Below are 16,907 nucleotides of genomic sequence, written 5' to 3' on the forward strand. Positions count from 1 at the left end.
TTCTCATTGACTAAGCTTTGAGGGGTTTCCATAGCCATGTTATGATCCAAAACATGGTTTTATTTACCCTAGTATCTGAAAGCTCTAAACACAAACCCTAGAAATCGCATGTACTTCCTTGTCTCCTTTCCTTGTGAATGCCTACTCAAGTAAAAAATCGTAAAAAGCAAATTCTTTTTTAAGCGCGAAAAAAATTTGAGTTGAACGCACGGTTTTCGGCACTCTTTTGGTACAACGTCATATTTTTTAAATGAGAATAGCTTTCTCAATATTTTTTAAAAAATTTTAAAATTTTTTTAAATTTGGGTACATTCAAGCATACACTTATTTAATGAGGAAAATATTTGTAATAGCCTTAATATATATTTTTTTAATTATAAAATTTAAAGCTTCAAAAATAGGATGGATTGAGCAAATTTATAGAAACTTAAAATTTTTAAAAATTGACAGTCTAAAAATATATTTTCTTTTTCAATTATAAAATTTAAAGCCCAAAAAATAAGGTAGATTGAAACGATAAAAAAAAAAAAAAGAAGTAAATCGACCAAATTTATAAAAACATAAATTTTTTGAAAATTGATCGTCCAAAAATACGTTACAAGATGTACTATTTCCAAAACTTGAAATCTGTTTTTTTTTTCTATGTCCATGCATCTTGATGTTGCGAGGATCAATTTGAAGATATTTAAACATAAAAAAGGGCTCTAATTTGATTGTTTAGAGCCTTGGCTCTATATAAATTATCTCCGCAATGTTATTCAATTCCGTTCATACTTAGTCGTTATAAAATATCATTTATTTACTAATATTATGATCTATAATCATATCGGCGTGGATATTTTTTCGCTCTCTTTAGCCACCTATACAAAATGGCATATTTTTTAATATCGTACTAAACGTGGCAAGCGTATATCATCCCCAAAAGGTGGCTTTAAAAGATGTGATGGCTAAAATTAAAAGTTACAACAATTTGGGTGTGGTTTGAATAAGGCGCACCTTCAAAATAGAGTAGATCCAGCCGATCTCTAAGCACTTTTAAATTTTGGAAATTGAACGGTCTAAAATACATTACACGCACTTTTCAGTACTTGAAATCTATTTCTTCCTATTTCTATACAGGTCGAGATAATCAATTTAAGGATTTTTAAGCATCGTAACCTCTCCTTAATTTTGATGGTTGAGTATTAACTTTTCCCAACTTAAAAACAATGATAAAACAATGAGATGGCATCATGAAAAACGATATCTAATGTTCTCCCGCAGGAGCATATTGTGCATATAATCCCTCACTCAAAAGACCTATTTAAAAAGTTTTATTAGTCTGAAATTTTTGGAACCACATAAAAATTATTAAATGATTAGTTTAAAAACAATAAACAAAATTGGACTTTCAATTTTGTGACAGATCTAGCCCTTCAAAAATTAGATGACCTCTATGCGCTTTTGAAGTACTAGGTTTTTGAGTTAGAGTTAATTTATGTTTTTTTCTTTTTTTACTGACATTACTCTCTAGAGATTACATCCTTAAAATTCAAGATCTAAACAGTGTTCTTAGCATTTATTTTGCCTGAAGATGTAAATGGACGGTACACTCTTGAGGGAGTAGGAAATCTTTTAGGAAAACAACATAGTTTTAAAGGATATACGACTTAGGTGATACGTATGTCTAATTCCCCTTACAAATAATACTAAAACCATATCTATCTAAAAAACCATAAATTTAAAGGAAAATGGTTTGACAGGGCTGCAGCCCTATCAAAACAAGTAAAAGGCTCACCTCATAATTTATAGAAAATTATAATTCAAGTATTAGAAAACCTTTGCATCAATTATCTTGGCTTTGAATATTATGGTTGTGAAAAAAAATATAAGATTTCAAGCTCTAAAAGTAGTATATATTGTAACAAATTTTTAGATCGCCCATTTCACCCTAAAAATAAGTTTTCATAAATCCGCAAGATCTATACCATTTGTTGAGTTTCAAATTTCATTGTTAGTATTGAAAATTGATTTTAGAGCCATCACGGATATTTTTGTTGCCTTAAGTGCTTTCTGGACAAGGATTTGGGGTGAAGCTTTATTTTGTTTTCACCTCAATGTCATCGTATATTTATATATTTTATATAAGGCGGAGACCTTAAATATCAAAATAAGGCACACCTTCAAATAGTGTTGAAAGTTTGTGCAATTTCTAAAAGACAGGCTTTCTACGCTTTCCTTATAGCATAGAAGTTATATCCTCCTTTTTATCCAACCGTCCATTCTGAATGGAGGGTTAAGATTACCCCAATCACAATGTCACGTATCTAAGTTATTTTATTTTTATTTTTTTTAATAAACTATTTTGACAACAAAATTTGGACGTCCATTCCTTTATTAAACTCGCACTAGCAAAAAATCTAAAAAAATTTATTTTCAATAAAATAAAATAACCAAAATACCTCTGAAAAATAATCAAACAATGAGTGGCTCTCTTGATCAAAATTGGACCGCTGGATGATAAAACGAAGATAGAACTTCTATGCTGTAGGAAAAGTATAGAAACCTTTCCCAATTCTAAAATGGGCACAGAAGATTCTAGGAATCGAAATTTCCTTCCAATCCTTCATTGTCTATTCTACTGAAAGCCAACATTCAAATCAATTGTCTTCTCTTTTTCTTTTTCATTTCTTTCTTTTACCAGTAATCTCTACAAGAGCAAAATCCTTCGATAAAATGGTGGAATCGTCGGACATCACAAATGATTATCGTCTTGCATTTTTTACTTTTACCAGTAATCTCCACAAGAGCAAAATCCATCGTTAAAATGGTGGAATCGTCGGACATCACGAATGATTATCGTCCTGCCGACTATCTTAGAGATGAACTTGGCAGCAGTGTGGCAATCACTGCATACTCTAAGGTTCTTACTGACACGAATCGTTGTCCCTGGTAGTGTATTGATGATCCCAAACGCCATGGCCAACTTCTCGCTGTGACCGCACAAAAGAATTTCTTTCTCGCTCTCTTCGATATCATGCAAAACGCAGGTTGTGTCAGGTACATATCCTTCCTTCCTCATTGCTTCTGCCAATCTCTTCAGTAAAGCATACAGCTTCCCGCTCTGAGGGTGAAGAGTGCCCCCTGCTAAAAACTTGTGCACCCCATCACCAACCTCTATCCAGCTACACCCAGGCTCTTTCTTTACCCCTTTGTTTTTCATAAGAGAGCGCACCTCCATTGCCTTGGCCCACATACTGGCAGCAGAATATATGTTGGAAAGGAGTACATAGTGACTAGCGATTGTTGGCTCGAGGTGGAATAGGTGATGGGCTGCTATTTCCCCTAGTTCGACATTGCCATGGATCCTACAGGCCCCAAGTAAGCTACTCCAGACCCCTGCATGTGGTGTAAATGGCATGGATAAAATAAGATGATAGGCCTCATCCAAATGACCTGCGCGACCTAATAGGTCCACCATGCAAGCGTAGTGGTCAGGTTGAGGATCTACTGAGAAGTCTCTCCCCATCCTTGAAAACACTTCTCGACCCTCATTCACAAGCCCTGAATGGCTACAAGCAGCGAAAATGGCAATAAATGTGATTTCATTGGGCCTCACATAATTTAGTTCCATTTTCTTGAACAGCTGCAAGGCCTCAGTACCATAACCATGCATCCCGTAGGCCATTATCAGTACATTCCACGTGATCAAGTTTCTCTCAGGCATTCTATCGAAGAAAATTTGCGCTAGACCTAAATACCCACATTTGGCATACATATCAACTAATGCACTCCCCACAGTTACTTCTGCCTCCAACCCATTCCGAATTGCATAGGCATGAATCTCTCTCCCCTTGTGTAAAGCAGACAGTGCTGCGCAAGCTGGGAGCACGGTCATGAGTGTAATTGAATTGGATCTATAGCCCATGTGATGCATCTCTCGAAGAAGGCCAAGTGCCTCGTCATGAAGCTCAGCCAATACAAATCCGGTTATCATGGTATTCCATGACACTGAGTCCTTGGACGCCATACCTGAAAAGATTGTTCGAGCAGTCCGTAGTTGCCCACCCCTCGCATACATATCCAAGAGTGCATTTTGCACGAACTTGTCACCTTGCCAACCCCTCTTCACTATGTAAGAGTGCATGTCTTTGCCCTGATGCAATTCCCCACTCCGTGCACATGCAGGGAGCACGCTCACCATCGTGGTAGGGTTTGGCTTGAGCCCAGAAGGCTCCATTCTCACAAAGAGCTGCAAGGCATCTATATCAAAGCCGTTTTGCGCATACCCTGTGATCACTGCATTCCACAATGCAATGCTCCAATCTGAAACCATTTCAAATACATGAAGAGCTTCTTGAACCCGACCACAATTACAATACATGTCAACAAGAGCGCTTCCGACATAGGCATTAAGGAAAAGGTCGTCATTTCTCATGGCATAGGCATGTATCTCAATGCCGTGGTTCAGTGCTCCAGTTTGTGCACAGGCAGGGAGCACACTGGCAAGTGTGACACCATCGGGCTTGACACCAGCCATGGAGCGTAACATGGCCAACGCATCTTCGAACCTGCCATTTTGCGCATAGGCAGCCACCATTGTGTTCCATGACACTAAACCATGATTTACAACCCTCTCAAAAACCATTCTTGCATCACCCAACCTCCCCAACTTTGCGTACGTGGCCATGAGAGCATTGGTTGTGAATGTCTGATCATCGAGCCCTGTTCTTAGAATGTAGCAATGGGCTTCTTGGCAATGGGACAGCAAGCTAAGTTGTGCAGAGGCCTGCAATAGGCTGATCAGAGAAAACGAGCTGGGGCTCACCCCACCCCACACCATGGATTGGAACTCCTGCAGTCAAGGTTCAAAAATCCATCATAAAAGACCATAACACTAAGGAGCCATTAACATTATGTAGTTGTAACAATTGCCACAATGGTTGTGATACAGGAAAACCTTAAGAGAAACCAAAAAAAAGATGTAATACTCCCTAAATTTTGTATTCATTGAATTTATAGATACTAAAAGGGTATTTGCAGATGTAAATTTCTATAATCTTTTTGATAAATGTTATAATGGGTGACATTGAAAAGGAAGCGGAAACAAAGCCGCAAGTTTTCATTTTATAAAACCCACTACAATGGCGATTATGCCATTACTTAATGTCCATTAAAAAACAGGTCTCACGTATTCTCAACAAGAATTTCTGGTCTGTTTTGTCACCGTTAAATAGCATGAAAAGGATTTATTCTCATTATTTCATAAAACATGCCTGCAATGCCCTCTCCCACTGCTCACCCTGGCACAGTGCCCCAATCATCGAGTTCCATGACACCTGATCTCTTTCAGGCATTTTATCAAACACCCTCTTCGCTTTCTCCACAAGCCCACATTTCCCATACATGGTCAGAATTGTATTACCCACTGTCACAGAGGACTCAGAGTACCCAGTCTTAACTGCCTGCGCATGAGCCTGCTCACCAATTTCCAAGCCTTTGAGGCCTGATGCCGCCTTGAGAATAGCAGGAAAGATGAAATTATCAGTAAAAGGTCCAGCCTCAAGCATAACAATGTAGAGGAAGAGAGCCTCTTTGAATAGGCCGGAGCGCACATAACCTCGAATCATCTCCGTCCACAATTGGAGACTTGGTTCGGGGATTTGGCTGAAGGCAGAGGCCGCCTCGGCCATGCTGTTGCAAGAAGCATAGGTGCAGGCGAGGTCAGGCATGAGGTGATGGAGTTTTGGGTGGGTTAGCATTTCAGAGTGGAGGGCTCGGGCCTCGTCTAGGGACGTGGTTCGACTGCAGTCATGGAGCAGGGTTCTGAGCGAGTTCACAGGAAGTGAGAGAATGGGGTTGCGATTTTCTGTTTGCTTGGTATGGGAGAGTTGGAGAGGGAGTGGGGTAAGAGGTGTGTTGGGGTGGAGACAGTACGAGACTAAGGGAGATCCTATCGCTGCAGCCATGTCAATCTCTCTCTCTAACCACCTGTTATCTATCTCTTTACTCCGCCATGGGAGATCCTACCGCTGCAGCCATGTCACTCTCTCTCTCTAACCAGCTGTTATCTGTCTCCTTACTCCGCCATGCTCTTTTAATCTCGCTCGGCCGTCAGGCCATAGTTTGTGGCATAGGCCGTGCTTTTTTGGGCCGGCCCCACTAGGATTGTAAAATTCGGGCCGGCCGTCCGGCGGGCCCGACTAGTATTGCACATTTCGCTTAGGTTCAGCCGAAGAGGCCGAAGCCTTCATATTTTATGTCTAGATTGTTGAACGGAAGCTTGCAGTTGCTGCTTCAGTAGCCGGAGAGGTCGAAGCTTTCAGATTTTAGGCTTACATTGAAGGGAAGCTTGCAGTTGTTGTTTCGATTAGATTCTGGCAGAAACTTTGATCGCCTAAGCAAAGAAATATTTATATAAAAAATTTTTTTGTTGTTTAAAATTTTTGTTTTTATTTTTTATATAAATGTTTAATTTATTCATATGAAATTTAAAAAAAAAAAACAAAGCTTTCTTCCAAATCGACCGAAGCACCGAATTGCTTCAATAAAACTCCGAAACGAAATATCTATATAGAAATATTTTTTGTTGTTTGAATTTTTTATTTTTTATTATTTTTATATGAATATTTAATTTATTTTTATAAATTTTTTTAAAAAATAAAAACCTTTCTGCTAAATTGGCCGAAGCACCGAATTGATTCAATAAAACTCCAAAGCCAATCGACGACTGCCAGCCCTATGCCAAAGAGAACATCAGTTGTTATATGATAGCTTTTGCTATTCAAGTTATAGCACTCATAACGCTCAAAAAGTTGGGTAAACGGGAAATGGGGGGAATGACAGTCACTATAAATGAAAGATTTGGGAATTTTGGGAAACTGGTTTCTATGAGGAATGTAAACGTTTGAACCCGAATTAGAAATTCAGCTTTATGATGGAGATTGCAACGGATTATGATTCTACTGTAAATATCATTGTGATTATTCACTAGAATGTACTATAGAAATCAACTGCTCCTCCACTCAAGTTCATTGCTATCAATAGTTAATCTCATTAACAATATGGATGTTAATTCATGTTTTTTCAAGTACTATTTCGAATTCATGATTTCTGCAAGAGAAAAGGCCATTTACTAAAGCTTGGAGGAGCAGAGAGGTCAGGCTTTCTCAGCCAAAAGAGTATAATGTTTCCGCAAAATTCAATAAGCAAGACTCTGAAATATAAATCAGAAAAAAGGGATTGTAGCTCCCATAAGCAAGACTCTGAAACATAAACCAGAAAGAGGGATTGTAGCTCCCAAATTTTATTCCGTTAGAATATTTTACACTGTTTATACTGAACCTTAAATCCTAAACCCTATACCCAAAACCCTAACCACAATCAAAATTTCAGCCAAAAACACTGATTTCAGGCCGATCCAGCCACCGAATATCAAACTACAATTAAAATTTCAGCCAAAACATGATTTCAGGCCGATCCAGCCACCACATATCAGACAACAAACCACCCACCGAAACAGGCCAAAAATTTGAACAAATATATGGGGAAAACAGTGCCTTCTTCCAAATCTTTACCCATATGGGGGCCAATTCAAGAATTTGCGCCCCACCATGGAAGGTGGCATATACTCTTGTTCAGTTGGGCCACTTTGTGAAGGAGGATACACATAGCCTTCGCCATATCCAAGCTCTTTCATCAGCTTCGTGGGCGCATTCCTCAGATGCATTGGCACTGGCTCGTTTTGAGCCCCCACCTCTCTCACCACCCTCTGCGCCTCCCCAATCGCCTCATAAACTGCCACTGACTTTGGCGCCAATGCCAGATATGCAACGCATTGCGCGAGGCAAACATTGCACTCAGGCATCCCAATGAAATGGCACGCCTGATAGCAAGCCACGGCCTGTGTAAGAGCTGCTGTGTCGGCCAGCCCCACATCCTCACTCGCGAACCTCACAAGCCGTCGTGCAATGTAGAGTGGCTCCTCGCCACCCTCGATCATGCGCACAAGCCAGTACAGTGATGCATCAGCATCCCCTCCGCGCATTGACTTGTGGAGTGCACTGATAAGGTTGTAGTGCTCCTCGCCGGCACGATCGTATGCCAAGTGTTTGCATTGCATTGCTTCCTTCACGTCGTCAATGGTCACTTTCATGAATGAGATGGTGTTGCTTGTGCCGTCGCCATCGTCCGAGGAGGTAGCAGGGGGGTCAGAGGAGGAGGCAGTAGGGGCTAGCTTGAAGGATGGGGTGTAGGTTACGGCCTCACGCCCACCTTCAAACCTCTTGAAAGGTATAGAGTTGGATGCAGGGTCCTCAGTTAGAGTTTGCCGGCGCACCGCAGCTGAGCTAGCGGCATTTTCTAATGCGTTGAGGGCAACTCGTGCATCACCCTCACACCCACTCGCAAGCAATTGTATGGCCTCAGCATCGACATGAACACCAGACACACTCAACGATCGTAGCGAGGGGACAAGGCCACGAATGGTATCAGAGACGGCTCTCTCGATGAGGATAGCGACATGTGGAGGCTCGAGCCTCTTGAGTGTGAGGACTGTGCACCTGGAGAGCAATGGTGTAACCAAATGGAAAGAAGGGTTCTCAGTGGTGGCCCCGAAGAGAACAATGCTACCGTCCTCGACAGCAGGCAGGAAGGAGTCCTGCTGCGACTTGCTGAAGCGGTGCACCTCGTCGATGAAGAGGACCGTCCTCAGCCCCTGCACCTTCCTTAACTTCCGTGCCTCATCCACCGCGTCCCGCACCTCCTTCACACCGGCGGTCACTGCCGAGAGGGAAACGAAGTGGTGGGTATGTGAGGCAGACCGAGCGATGGCACGGGCAAGGGAGGTCTTGCCGGTACCCGGTGGGCCCCACAATATGATGGATGGCAGGCGATCGCATTCCATGGTCACCCTTAATATGGATCCTTTCCCCGTGAGGTGGTCTTGCCCTACAACTTCGTCGATGCTTGTTGGGCGCATGCGTTCAGCGAGTGGGGCGTTCAATTGGGGTCGGGTTTGCGATGCCGGGGGCTTGGCCAAGTCCTTAGGGGCGAGTAGGTTCCAGCTCGAGCCCTTGAGCTTCTTCAGGGGTGGCTCTGCCTCTGACTCTTGCTCCCGCGCTTCTTCTTCGATTGTCTCTGTATTTATTTGGGGATCCATGGTTTTTTCATTTTTGGGTCTCAAAGTGGGGGAAGAGGAGGAGCCGTGAAAGTAGTGATCGACTCGACCATGCTGCTGGTGTGGCTTCATTGGAGGAGATGGGGTTGAGGATTTGTTGTTGAGGATCCATTCTGTGGCTTTCACAATGGACTTTCCCCCTGTTGCTGCTAATGCCTGGGATGCAAGGTCTTGGGGAAACCCCATATTCAAAAGTTGGTCCATCTCTTCCCAAACCCTAATAACCCTAATTCTACACTGCGAACTGGAGGAGTGAAAGGGCCCTGGCTTCTCCACTCTAATCCGGAAATAGAGATGAGGGAGGGTTTCTTCTTGAAGTGGTACTCTGCTGGTTTCTTCTCTAATACTTTAGTGGAGATTCGACAGGGAAGATGTATGCGAATTTGAGGGTTTATTTTTCCATGTGAAATTAGGGTTTTGGTGGGGCTTTTGATGAGGTGAAAAGCATGGTGTTATGGTGTGGAGGGAACCGATACACCCGTGTTGGAGGCGTAAGCGACAGGAAATGCCGCTCTTTCTCTCTCCCAATCACTGCACTACTCTACTCTACTGCACTACATTTGCGGCTTTTGCACTCTCCTCCAATTTCCTCAACGCTTACTCTTGTTTCCTTAGGCGGTCGGCTTGTTCGCATTCTATGGACATCGTGGTGGGAATCGGTTTTGCGAATAAAGGATCATGTCTGGCTTCGGTGCTGCGCTTGACGGGCGAGAATGGCCAGGCCAGGACCCAGCCCTGCCCTTGTCGGACACTGTGGAGGGAAATGGTTAAGGATGGCAACAGATCAAGGCTGGCCCTGGACCTGCCCAACTCCTCAAAGCCATGGCCTTGGCCCTGGCCCTCGTCCTACAAAAGCTACGCCCCAAGACCCGGCTAAAAGCAAATAAGAAAAAATAAGAGAAAAATGAGGGTCACACTAGCTCGAACTGGGCTAGCACAGGCCCTAGCTTGATCCTCGGGCCCCAGTTTGTAGTCTAGGTCTTACTTTTTTCGGACCTGGCGGCCTAGCTCATTGCCAGCCCTATTAGTGTCAGAGCATGTATATATATATATATATATAGGGTGCAGTTTGTATAGAGCCTAAGCTCTAAATAATCAAATTAGAGCCTACCTTCAAATAGTATTGAGAAATGTGGTCTCAATACCATAAATCTTTGTGATAGCCTTAAAATATATTTTCATATTTATTTATAAATTTTAATGCATAAAAAATAGTCTAGATTGACAGATTTATGAAATCTTGAAAATTGATGGCCCAAAAAAGTGTTACAAAATACACTATTTCCAAAACTTGAAATCTTTTTTCTTTCTCATGTCCATGGAGCTTGATGTCGAGATGTTTAATTTGAAGATATTTGGGCATCAAAACAACCTCTTCTAGTGAACATATACGATTGTTAAGAGGGCTCCATATAAACTTTTCCCATATATATATATATATATATATATATATATATATATATATATATATATGAACAAAATTGATTAAAATACCTTTGAAACGTTTCAGGAGTATTTTGATCAATTTATTTCATGTAAAATATTTTTTTGATATTTTTTTTAGATTCACCTATTTTTTATGAACACACGCTCTAAATTTCAAATCATTCCAATTTGTAGAAAAAAAAAATTTAAATTGAAGCACTGCCAGACATCCATGATCGTCAGATCAGCCCAGATTCGATCTGAGCCGTTCAACGTTTACTGTAGTGGTACACGAATCGACGTACCGTAGCATCTTCCATACACACACACACACACACACACATATATATATATATATATATATATATATATATATATATATATATATATATATATATATATATATATATATATATATATATATATATATATATATATATATATATATATATATATATATATATATATATATATATATATATATATATCAACCCATGGGTTGATAGGTACAGTGTCGGCCCATGGCCCAGATTGAATCGGGGCCGATTTGACGGTTACGACCTCATTTCGTGTTTAAATTTTTATTTTTTTTTACAAATCCAAATCACTTGAAATTTGTAGTATATATTCTTCAAAAATATAAGAATATAATAAAAATATAAAAACAATAATTCGTAAAATATAAATTGATCAAAATACCCCCAAAAATATTTCAGGGGTATTTTGGTCAATTTATATTTTACGAATTATTTTTTCTAGATTTTTATTAGGTGCACCTTAATGAGAAGAATAAATGGCTAAAATTTCAAGTGATTTGGGTTTGTAGAAAAAAAAAAAAAAAGATTCAAATATGAAATTAGATTGTAATCATCAGATCAATCCAAATTGAATCTGGGCCATTGGCTGACACTGTAGCAGTCAGCCCGTGGGCTGACAGAATCCACTCCCATATATATATATATATATATATATATATATATATATATATATATATATAGAAAATACTACAAAATGGCTATAGGCGAAAATGAACAGTGATTTCACCTATCCTCATCACTATCCAAACTTCATCGCGTGGTCACAGTTGTCAGATAGTATTTCAATTTTCATTTTGTTTTTACTAATTGAAATGATCTGATATATACATCTTAGTGAGACACATCTAAAAAAAATATGAAAAAAATAATTCGGAAAATATAAATTAACCAAAATACCCCTAAAAATTTTACAAAGGTATTTTGATCAATTTATATTTTACAAATTATTTTTTCATATATTTTATTAGGTGTGCCTCACTAAGATGTATACACACTTCAAATTTCAAATAATTTGGATTTGTAGAAAAAAATTGAAAAATGAAACACTACCGGACAATTATGACAGGGCGATGAAGTTTGGATGATGATGAAGGTAGGCGAAATCATTGTTCATTTTCACCTATAGGCCTTAGGAATAGTTTTCATATATATATATATATATATATATATATATATATATATATATATATATATATATATATATATATATATATATATATATATATATATATATAAAGGTTTGTTAAGACTCGATCTGCTTAGCATTCGGGTTCGGTCCAATTAAAATGTGTTTGAATTTCACTTAGACCCAACCAGGTCAACCAAGACCAAGCCCCAGCCCTTCCTTTCTCTCATGGAGGCCCAACCTCTCCCTAGAGGCCAACCCTTCAATGACCCGTAATGGGGTGACCCCAAAATGGATAAGTCTTATATTTTTCCTTATATACATACCAATAGAATTTCTTGTTTTTCATACTGCATGATCTGACTTTCACCAACTAAGAATCACATTATTCTAAGTACGCACCAAGAGAAACTTTAAAGGATTAAGGCGCACTTCCAAATTTTATTATAACATATAATTTTGGTGCAAATTTTTTTTAAGATTATCTAAAAATATATTTTCATACCCAATTATAAAATTTTAAACTTCAAAAATGGTTAAAATCAAACATATCTATAAACATACGAAAAACTTAAAAATGGACGGTCTAGATAATGTGTTGTAAGATGCATTATTTTTTAGATTTAATTTTTTTTTTTTAATATTTATATATCTAAGTGTCGAGATGGTCAATCATAGCATTTTTTTTTTTACATTAAAACAATTTTTTCTATGGATTTTTTAGGTAAACTTTTCCTACTTTAAATATTACGCCTTTTTTGGCAATTTCTCTCTCCTCTCTTCAGATATTTTTCTGTCTCTTGTGAGCTGTTTGCTTCGTGACAAACTTCGACCCTAGTGGGTATGAGGTTGCTATTTTAGATTAAACGACAGAGGCCTACTTCCCGATCACAAACCTAGTGGAATGACCTTGCTATTTGAGGTTAAACGATAGAGACCTCTTCCCCAATCACAATGACTTCCTTTGAAAATACAACAAACTCATTAAACTTTTTCTCTCCATTTTAGGCTTATACACAACTGCAATGTACAAAGGGTGTGGTTGAGGCCTTTTGGGGGAAAAAACGGTTAATTTTCCTGAGATGATTGCCTTATGGTTTAAAATTCTTCTTGCAAAGAAGGGTGGGACAATGCTGTGCGGTAGAAGGTGATTCGTTTAATGTAATCAACCGGTGCAATGGAATTCTGAATCCACCTTCGGAGTTGAGGTGTTGTTTGTTACATATTTGGGATTTATCGAGGTCCTTCACCTTTTTTATCAACTGGTGCAATGGAATTCAGAATCCACTTTGGGAGTTGAGGTTTTTTTTGTTACATATCTTGGATTTATCTAGGTCTTTTACCTTTTTATTTGTGCATGTTTCGTGAGGTCAATGTTGTGTCCGATTATCTTGCAAAGGTGGTTTCTGCCTTGATTGAGACTTTGGTCTTGGATTTTGTAATGCCTTTATATACATTTTTTCCTTTTTTCCTTTTATATATGTAAACAATGAGAGTGGAAGGTGGGACCTTATGCCGAGACATCCACTCCCCTAACCACCAATGCCTCGACCCCATTCCTATAGAAGGCATCTCACCTTCTCTTACAATCTATAACCTGTTTCTGATCTCGCAAAATTTGGAGCCATCAATTAGTTTAAGCAAGGAGGTTACAGCTGGCCTACATGCCAATGCCGGCTACAAGATCCCAAGCCCCCAACTTCAACAAAATTTTGCAAATTCGTAAAATAGCCTGTAATTGTACTTAGGACCAAAAATCAATGACTTGAAATACCAAAATCAACTACATTCCTAATTTACATATGTCCTTATTTTTCATACTATGTTTGTCTTAATAATGAAAACCAAATATTACACTCACCCCCAAACCGAGGTTCCACACTACATAACAATAGCTATTATTGATGTTATTTCGATTTCATTTTGGCAAATACTCTTTTGTTTTCCAAGGATTTGGCTTTGAAGCTCTTTTTATTCACCCTATGAACATTTCTTGTCATGATTTTAGTGTACTTCGTAGTTTCATGGTACGTAAATATTTTGGACTAATGGCGGCCGAGGTAGTGGACTAACCAGCAAAAGTATTATTTTCATGTAACCCCACTTTGATTATTTTGGACAAATGGCTTATTCTCTAGTCTCTCGACCACCACCCATTTATGAGACAACGTTTCAACTATGGACCCCTCGAGACATTTCTATCGGGGAAAAGCTAGAGTTTTCGATGACTCTAGGAGTGGCAATGGACCCGGACCCCATGCAAATGATGTTATTATTTAAATAATATTTAATATATAATATTTTAATTATATTTCATTAAATATTATTATATGTTTTATAATATATAAATAATACATGTATATATTTAATATAATATTTAAATATATATAATTTTTATTTTTAGGTCGGATCCAATCGAGTCCAGGTCCAATAATTTCGGGTCTAGGTCCCATAATTTTTTTTCGAGTGTGGGTCCGGATCTGACCCGTTTTTACCCCTGAAGTTTTGATAAAGAAAATGATATATCAGTTAAAATTAGGACACGGTTTCTATGAGTCCACAGACTTACATGTAGAGATGCAGGCCCCTTAATAATTTATTTTTGAAATAGAATTTGATCCTAATTTTTAGGGAATATATAAGTTTTAACATGGAGATTATTAATTTGTATAAATAAATAAATTTGAAAAAGTAGAAATGATTTGTTTGGAAAATATATTTGAACCGTTAATTTTTCTTTGGAGGACTATTAATTACGAGACCAGGTTTTGGTGGACGGTGTAGATCTCCATGCCCGCATAGTAATAGGTGTGGGCTTGGACGCACCAAACAATTTTCCTTACCATTCAAGAAAAAATAAAAGAAAATGTAAAGGATGTAGTTTGTATAGAGTAAGGCTCTAAACAATCAAAGTAAAGCACACGTTCAAATAGTGTCGAGAAATGTGGTTTCAATACTATAAATCTTTGTGATAGCCTTAAAATGTATTTTCATCTTTAATTATAAAATTTAAAGCTTTAAAGATAGTGTAGATCGAATAGATCTATGAGAGCTTGAAAATCTTGAAAATTGACGGTCCAAAAATGTGTTACAAGATGTACTATTCGAAAACTTGAAATTCATTTTTTTCTCATATCTATGTATTTTGATGTCGAAATGATCAATTTGAAGATATTTAAGCATCAGAACAACTTCTTCTAGTGAATTTTTTGCAGTGGCTTTAATCAGAATGTTTAGAGCCTCAGCTCTATATAAAAATTTTCCAAATGTAAAAGAGGAGCATGCTATATTAGCTAACATTCAAGAAAAATAAAAAAAATAATAACTATAAAAGAGGAGCGCGTATTAGAAATGCTCCCACAGGACCAAATACCGAGTATGGCAAAAGAGCAACTTGGGAGATTTTATGGATCCAAAATTTTGGGATCCGCCTAGTACCATTAGATTACTTAGGCCCTCGGGGAAAGACGTTACTTAAGAGGACCTTTTCAATTTGAAACTTTTCACTTAATTATTATTAGATGATTATTTGAAAGAAAAAATCTATATTGTCTATTTTATTTGGATGGCATAGATTGGATATTGTCTTAAAAGATGTTGCATCCAAATACAATGAAAAGTGTAGAGCATCACAACTTTATTTTTATAAGTAAAGTTGCAGCTTCATACAAACCACACCCTTATTTAAAATAAAAGAATTTATATTTTGAGCTCTTAATGTTTCAATCTCATTCTTCATAATTTAGATAAGGAAAATTGTTTCATGCGTGCTGGACCACATTTCTACAGATGCGGTCCAGAAAGTGTAAAGCATCCATCTTAAAGATAGATGCAGGTAGGTGTTCTAAATGTTTTCTTACTAGAGTTATTATTTCTAGTTTTCAAATTTTATTTATTTATTCATATTCATGATCTCCATGTTAGAGATTACATATCTTTAAAAATTGAGTTTTAAAATCTATCTCAAAAATAGATTTATTAAGAGGCCCACAATTCTACATATGTGGGCTTGTCCCGCATAGATAATCTTTATGCATCTCATTGTTTATAGACCAGACGGTCCTTGTTCAGTCCTACGATGTTATTCATTACGGGCACAAACCAAACGAAATTGTGAAACATCTTCTTAAGGATGCAACAAGGCAGGGCAGCAGCCAGGCCCGGTCAGAGTGACCCTAAAAAAACTAGGGCATGTGCCAAAACATGTAGCCGGCCAAGGCCAGAGCCACAACATGGCTAGCCCAGCTAGGTAATGGGGCAGGTGCATTTACTTATTACACTCTCCCAACAAACCAACCCTGGCAACGTTGTTGACACTTGACATGCAATGAAGGTGTGATGTCTCTATTTCATCCACATCCAGAAAGAAACATATGAGAGGTGAGATTTGTATAAGGTCAGTGTTTTAATCAATCGAACTTAAACAATCAAAATAAGGCACAGCTACAGATGATGTCGAAAGATGTTATTTCAGCACTGAAAATTCACGTAGTTGTCTGAAAACTAATTTTAATTTCTAATTATGAAATTTAAAGCTTCAAAAAAAATATAGATCAAGCATATCTGTGAACGTATTGAAATCTTGAAAATGGATATTTTAGATAATACATTACAAAATACACTATTTCTAAGGCCAAAACCCTTTTTAATTTCACATCCATGCATAATGCACTATTTCTAAGGCCAAAACCCTTTTTAATTTCACATCCATGCATAATGCACTATTTCTAAGGCCAAAACCCTTTTTAATTTCACATCCATGCATAATGCACTATTTCTAAGGCCAAAACCCTTTTTAATTTCACATCCATGCATCTCGAGGTTGATATGTATGAATTGGAGGGTTTTTTTGGCATCAGAACAACTTTTTTCAGTTGAGTTT

The 16,907-nt window shown here is 38.1% G+C and overlaps 2 protein-coding genes across 3 annotated transcripts; both read right to left on the reverse strand.

Moving 5' to 3' along the window:
• Positions 1 to 2,633: 2,633 nt before the first annotated feature.
• On the reverse strand, positions 2,634 to 6,483 carry OTP84 (Tetratricopeptide repeat (TPR)-like superfamily protein). Of its 2 annotated transcripts, none has more exons than XM_011628358.3 (2): positions 5,256 to 6,483; positions 2,634 to 4,834 (listed from the first exon to the last, which is right to left on the reverse strand). In XM_011628358.3, exons 1-2 carry the CDS (start codon positions 5,946 to 5,948, stop codon positions 2,768 to 2,770), a joined length of 2,760 nt encoding a protein of 919 aa, XP_011626660.2. In that variant the 5' UTR covers positions 5,949 to 6,483; the 3' UTR covers positions 2,634 to 2,767. The 2 variants fall into 2 exon arrangements, with proteins under 2 accessions (XP_011626660.2, XP_088713946.1); XM_088857820.1 differs by having other exon boundaries at positions 5,282 to 6,204.
• Positions 6,484 to 7,252: 769 nt separating this feature from the next.
• On the reverse strand, positions 7,253 to 9,690 carry LOC18443257 (AAA-type ATPase family protein). The gene has a single exon (XM_006853449.4). It carries the CDS (start codon positions 9,359 to 9,361, stop codon positions 7,553 to 7,555), a length of 1,809 nt encoding a protein of 602 aa, XP_006853511.1. The 5' UTR covers positions 9,362 to 9,690; the 3' UTR covers positions 7,253 to 7,552.
• Between the last annotated feature and the right edge of the window lie 7,217 nt (positions 9,691 to 16,907).

The sequence above is a fragment of the Amborella trichopoda genome, chromosome 2, assembly GCF_054954075.1.
Source record: "Amborella trichopoda isolate Santa Cruz 75 chromosome 2, AtrichopodaSantaCruz75HAP2 v2.0, whole genome shotgun sequence".
Classification (NCBI taxonomy): Eukaryota; Viridiplantae; Streptophyta; class Magnoliopsida; order Amborellales; family Amborellaceae; genus Amborella; species Amborella trichopoda.

Excerpts from the sequence above, each read along its gene's own strand:
- OTP84 (XM_011628358.3), bottom strand. The coding sequence starts at position 5,948 with ATGGCTGCAGCGATAGGATCTCCCTTAGTCTCGTACTGTCTCCACCCC. Across the intron at positions 4,835-5,255 it reads AGTGGGAGAGGGCATTGCAG|GAGTTCCAATCCATGGTGTG; the intron begins GCATGTTTTATG and ends CCTTGACTGCAG.
- LOC18443257 (XM_006853449.4), bottom strand. The coding sequence starts at position 9,361 with ATGGACCAACTTTTGAATATGGGGTTTCCCCAAGACCTTGCATCCCAG.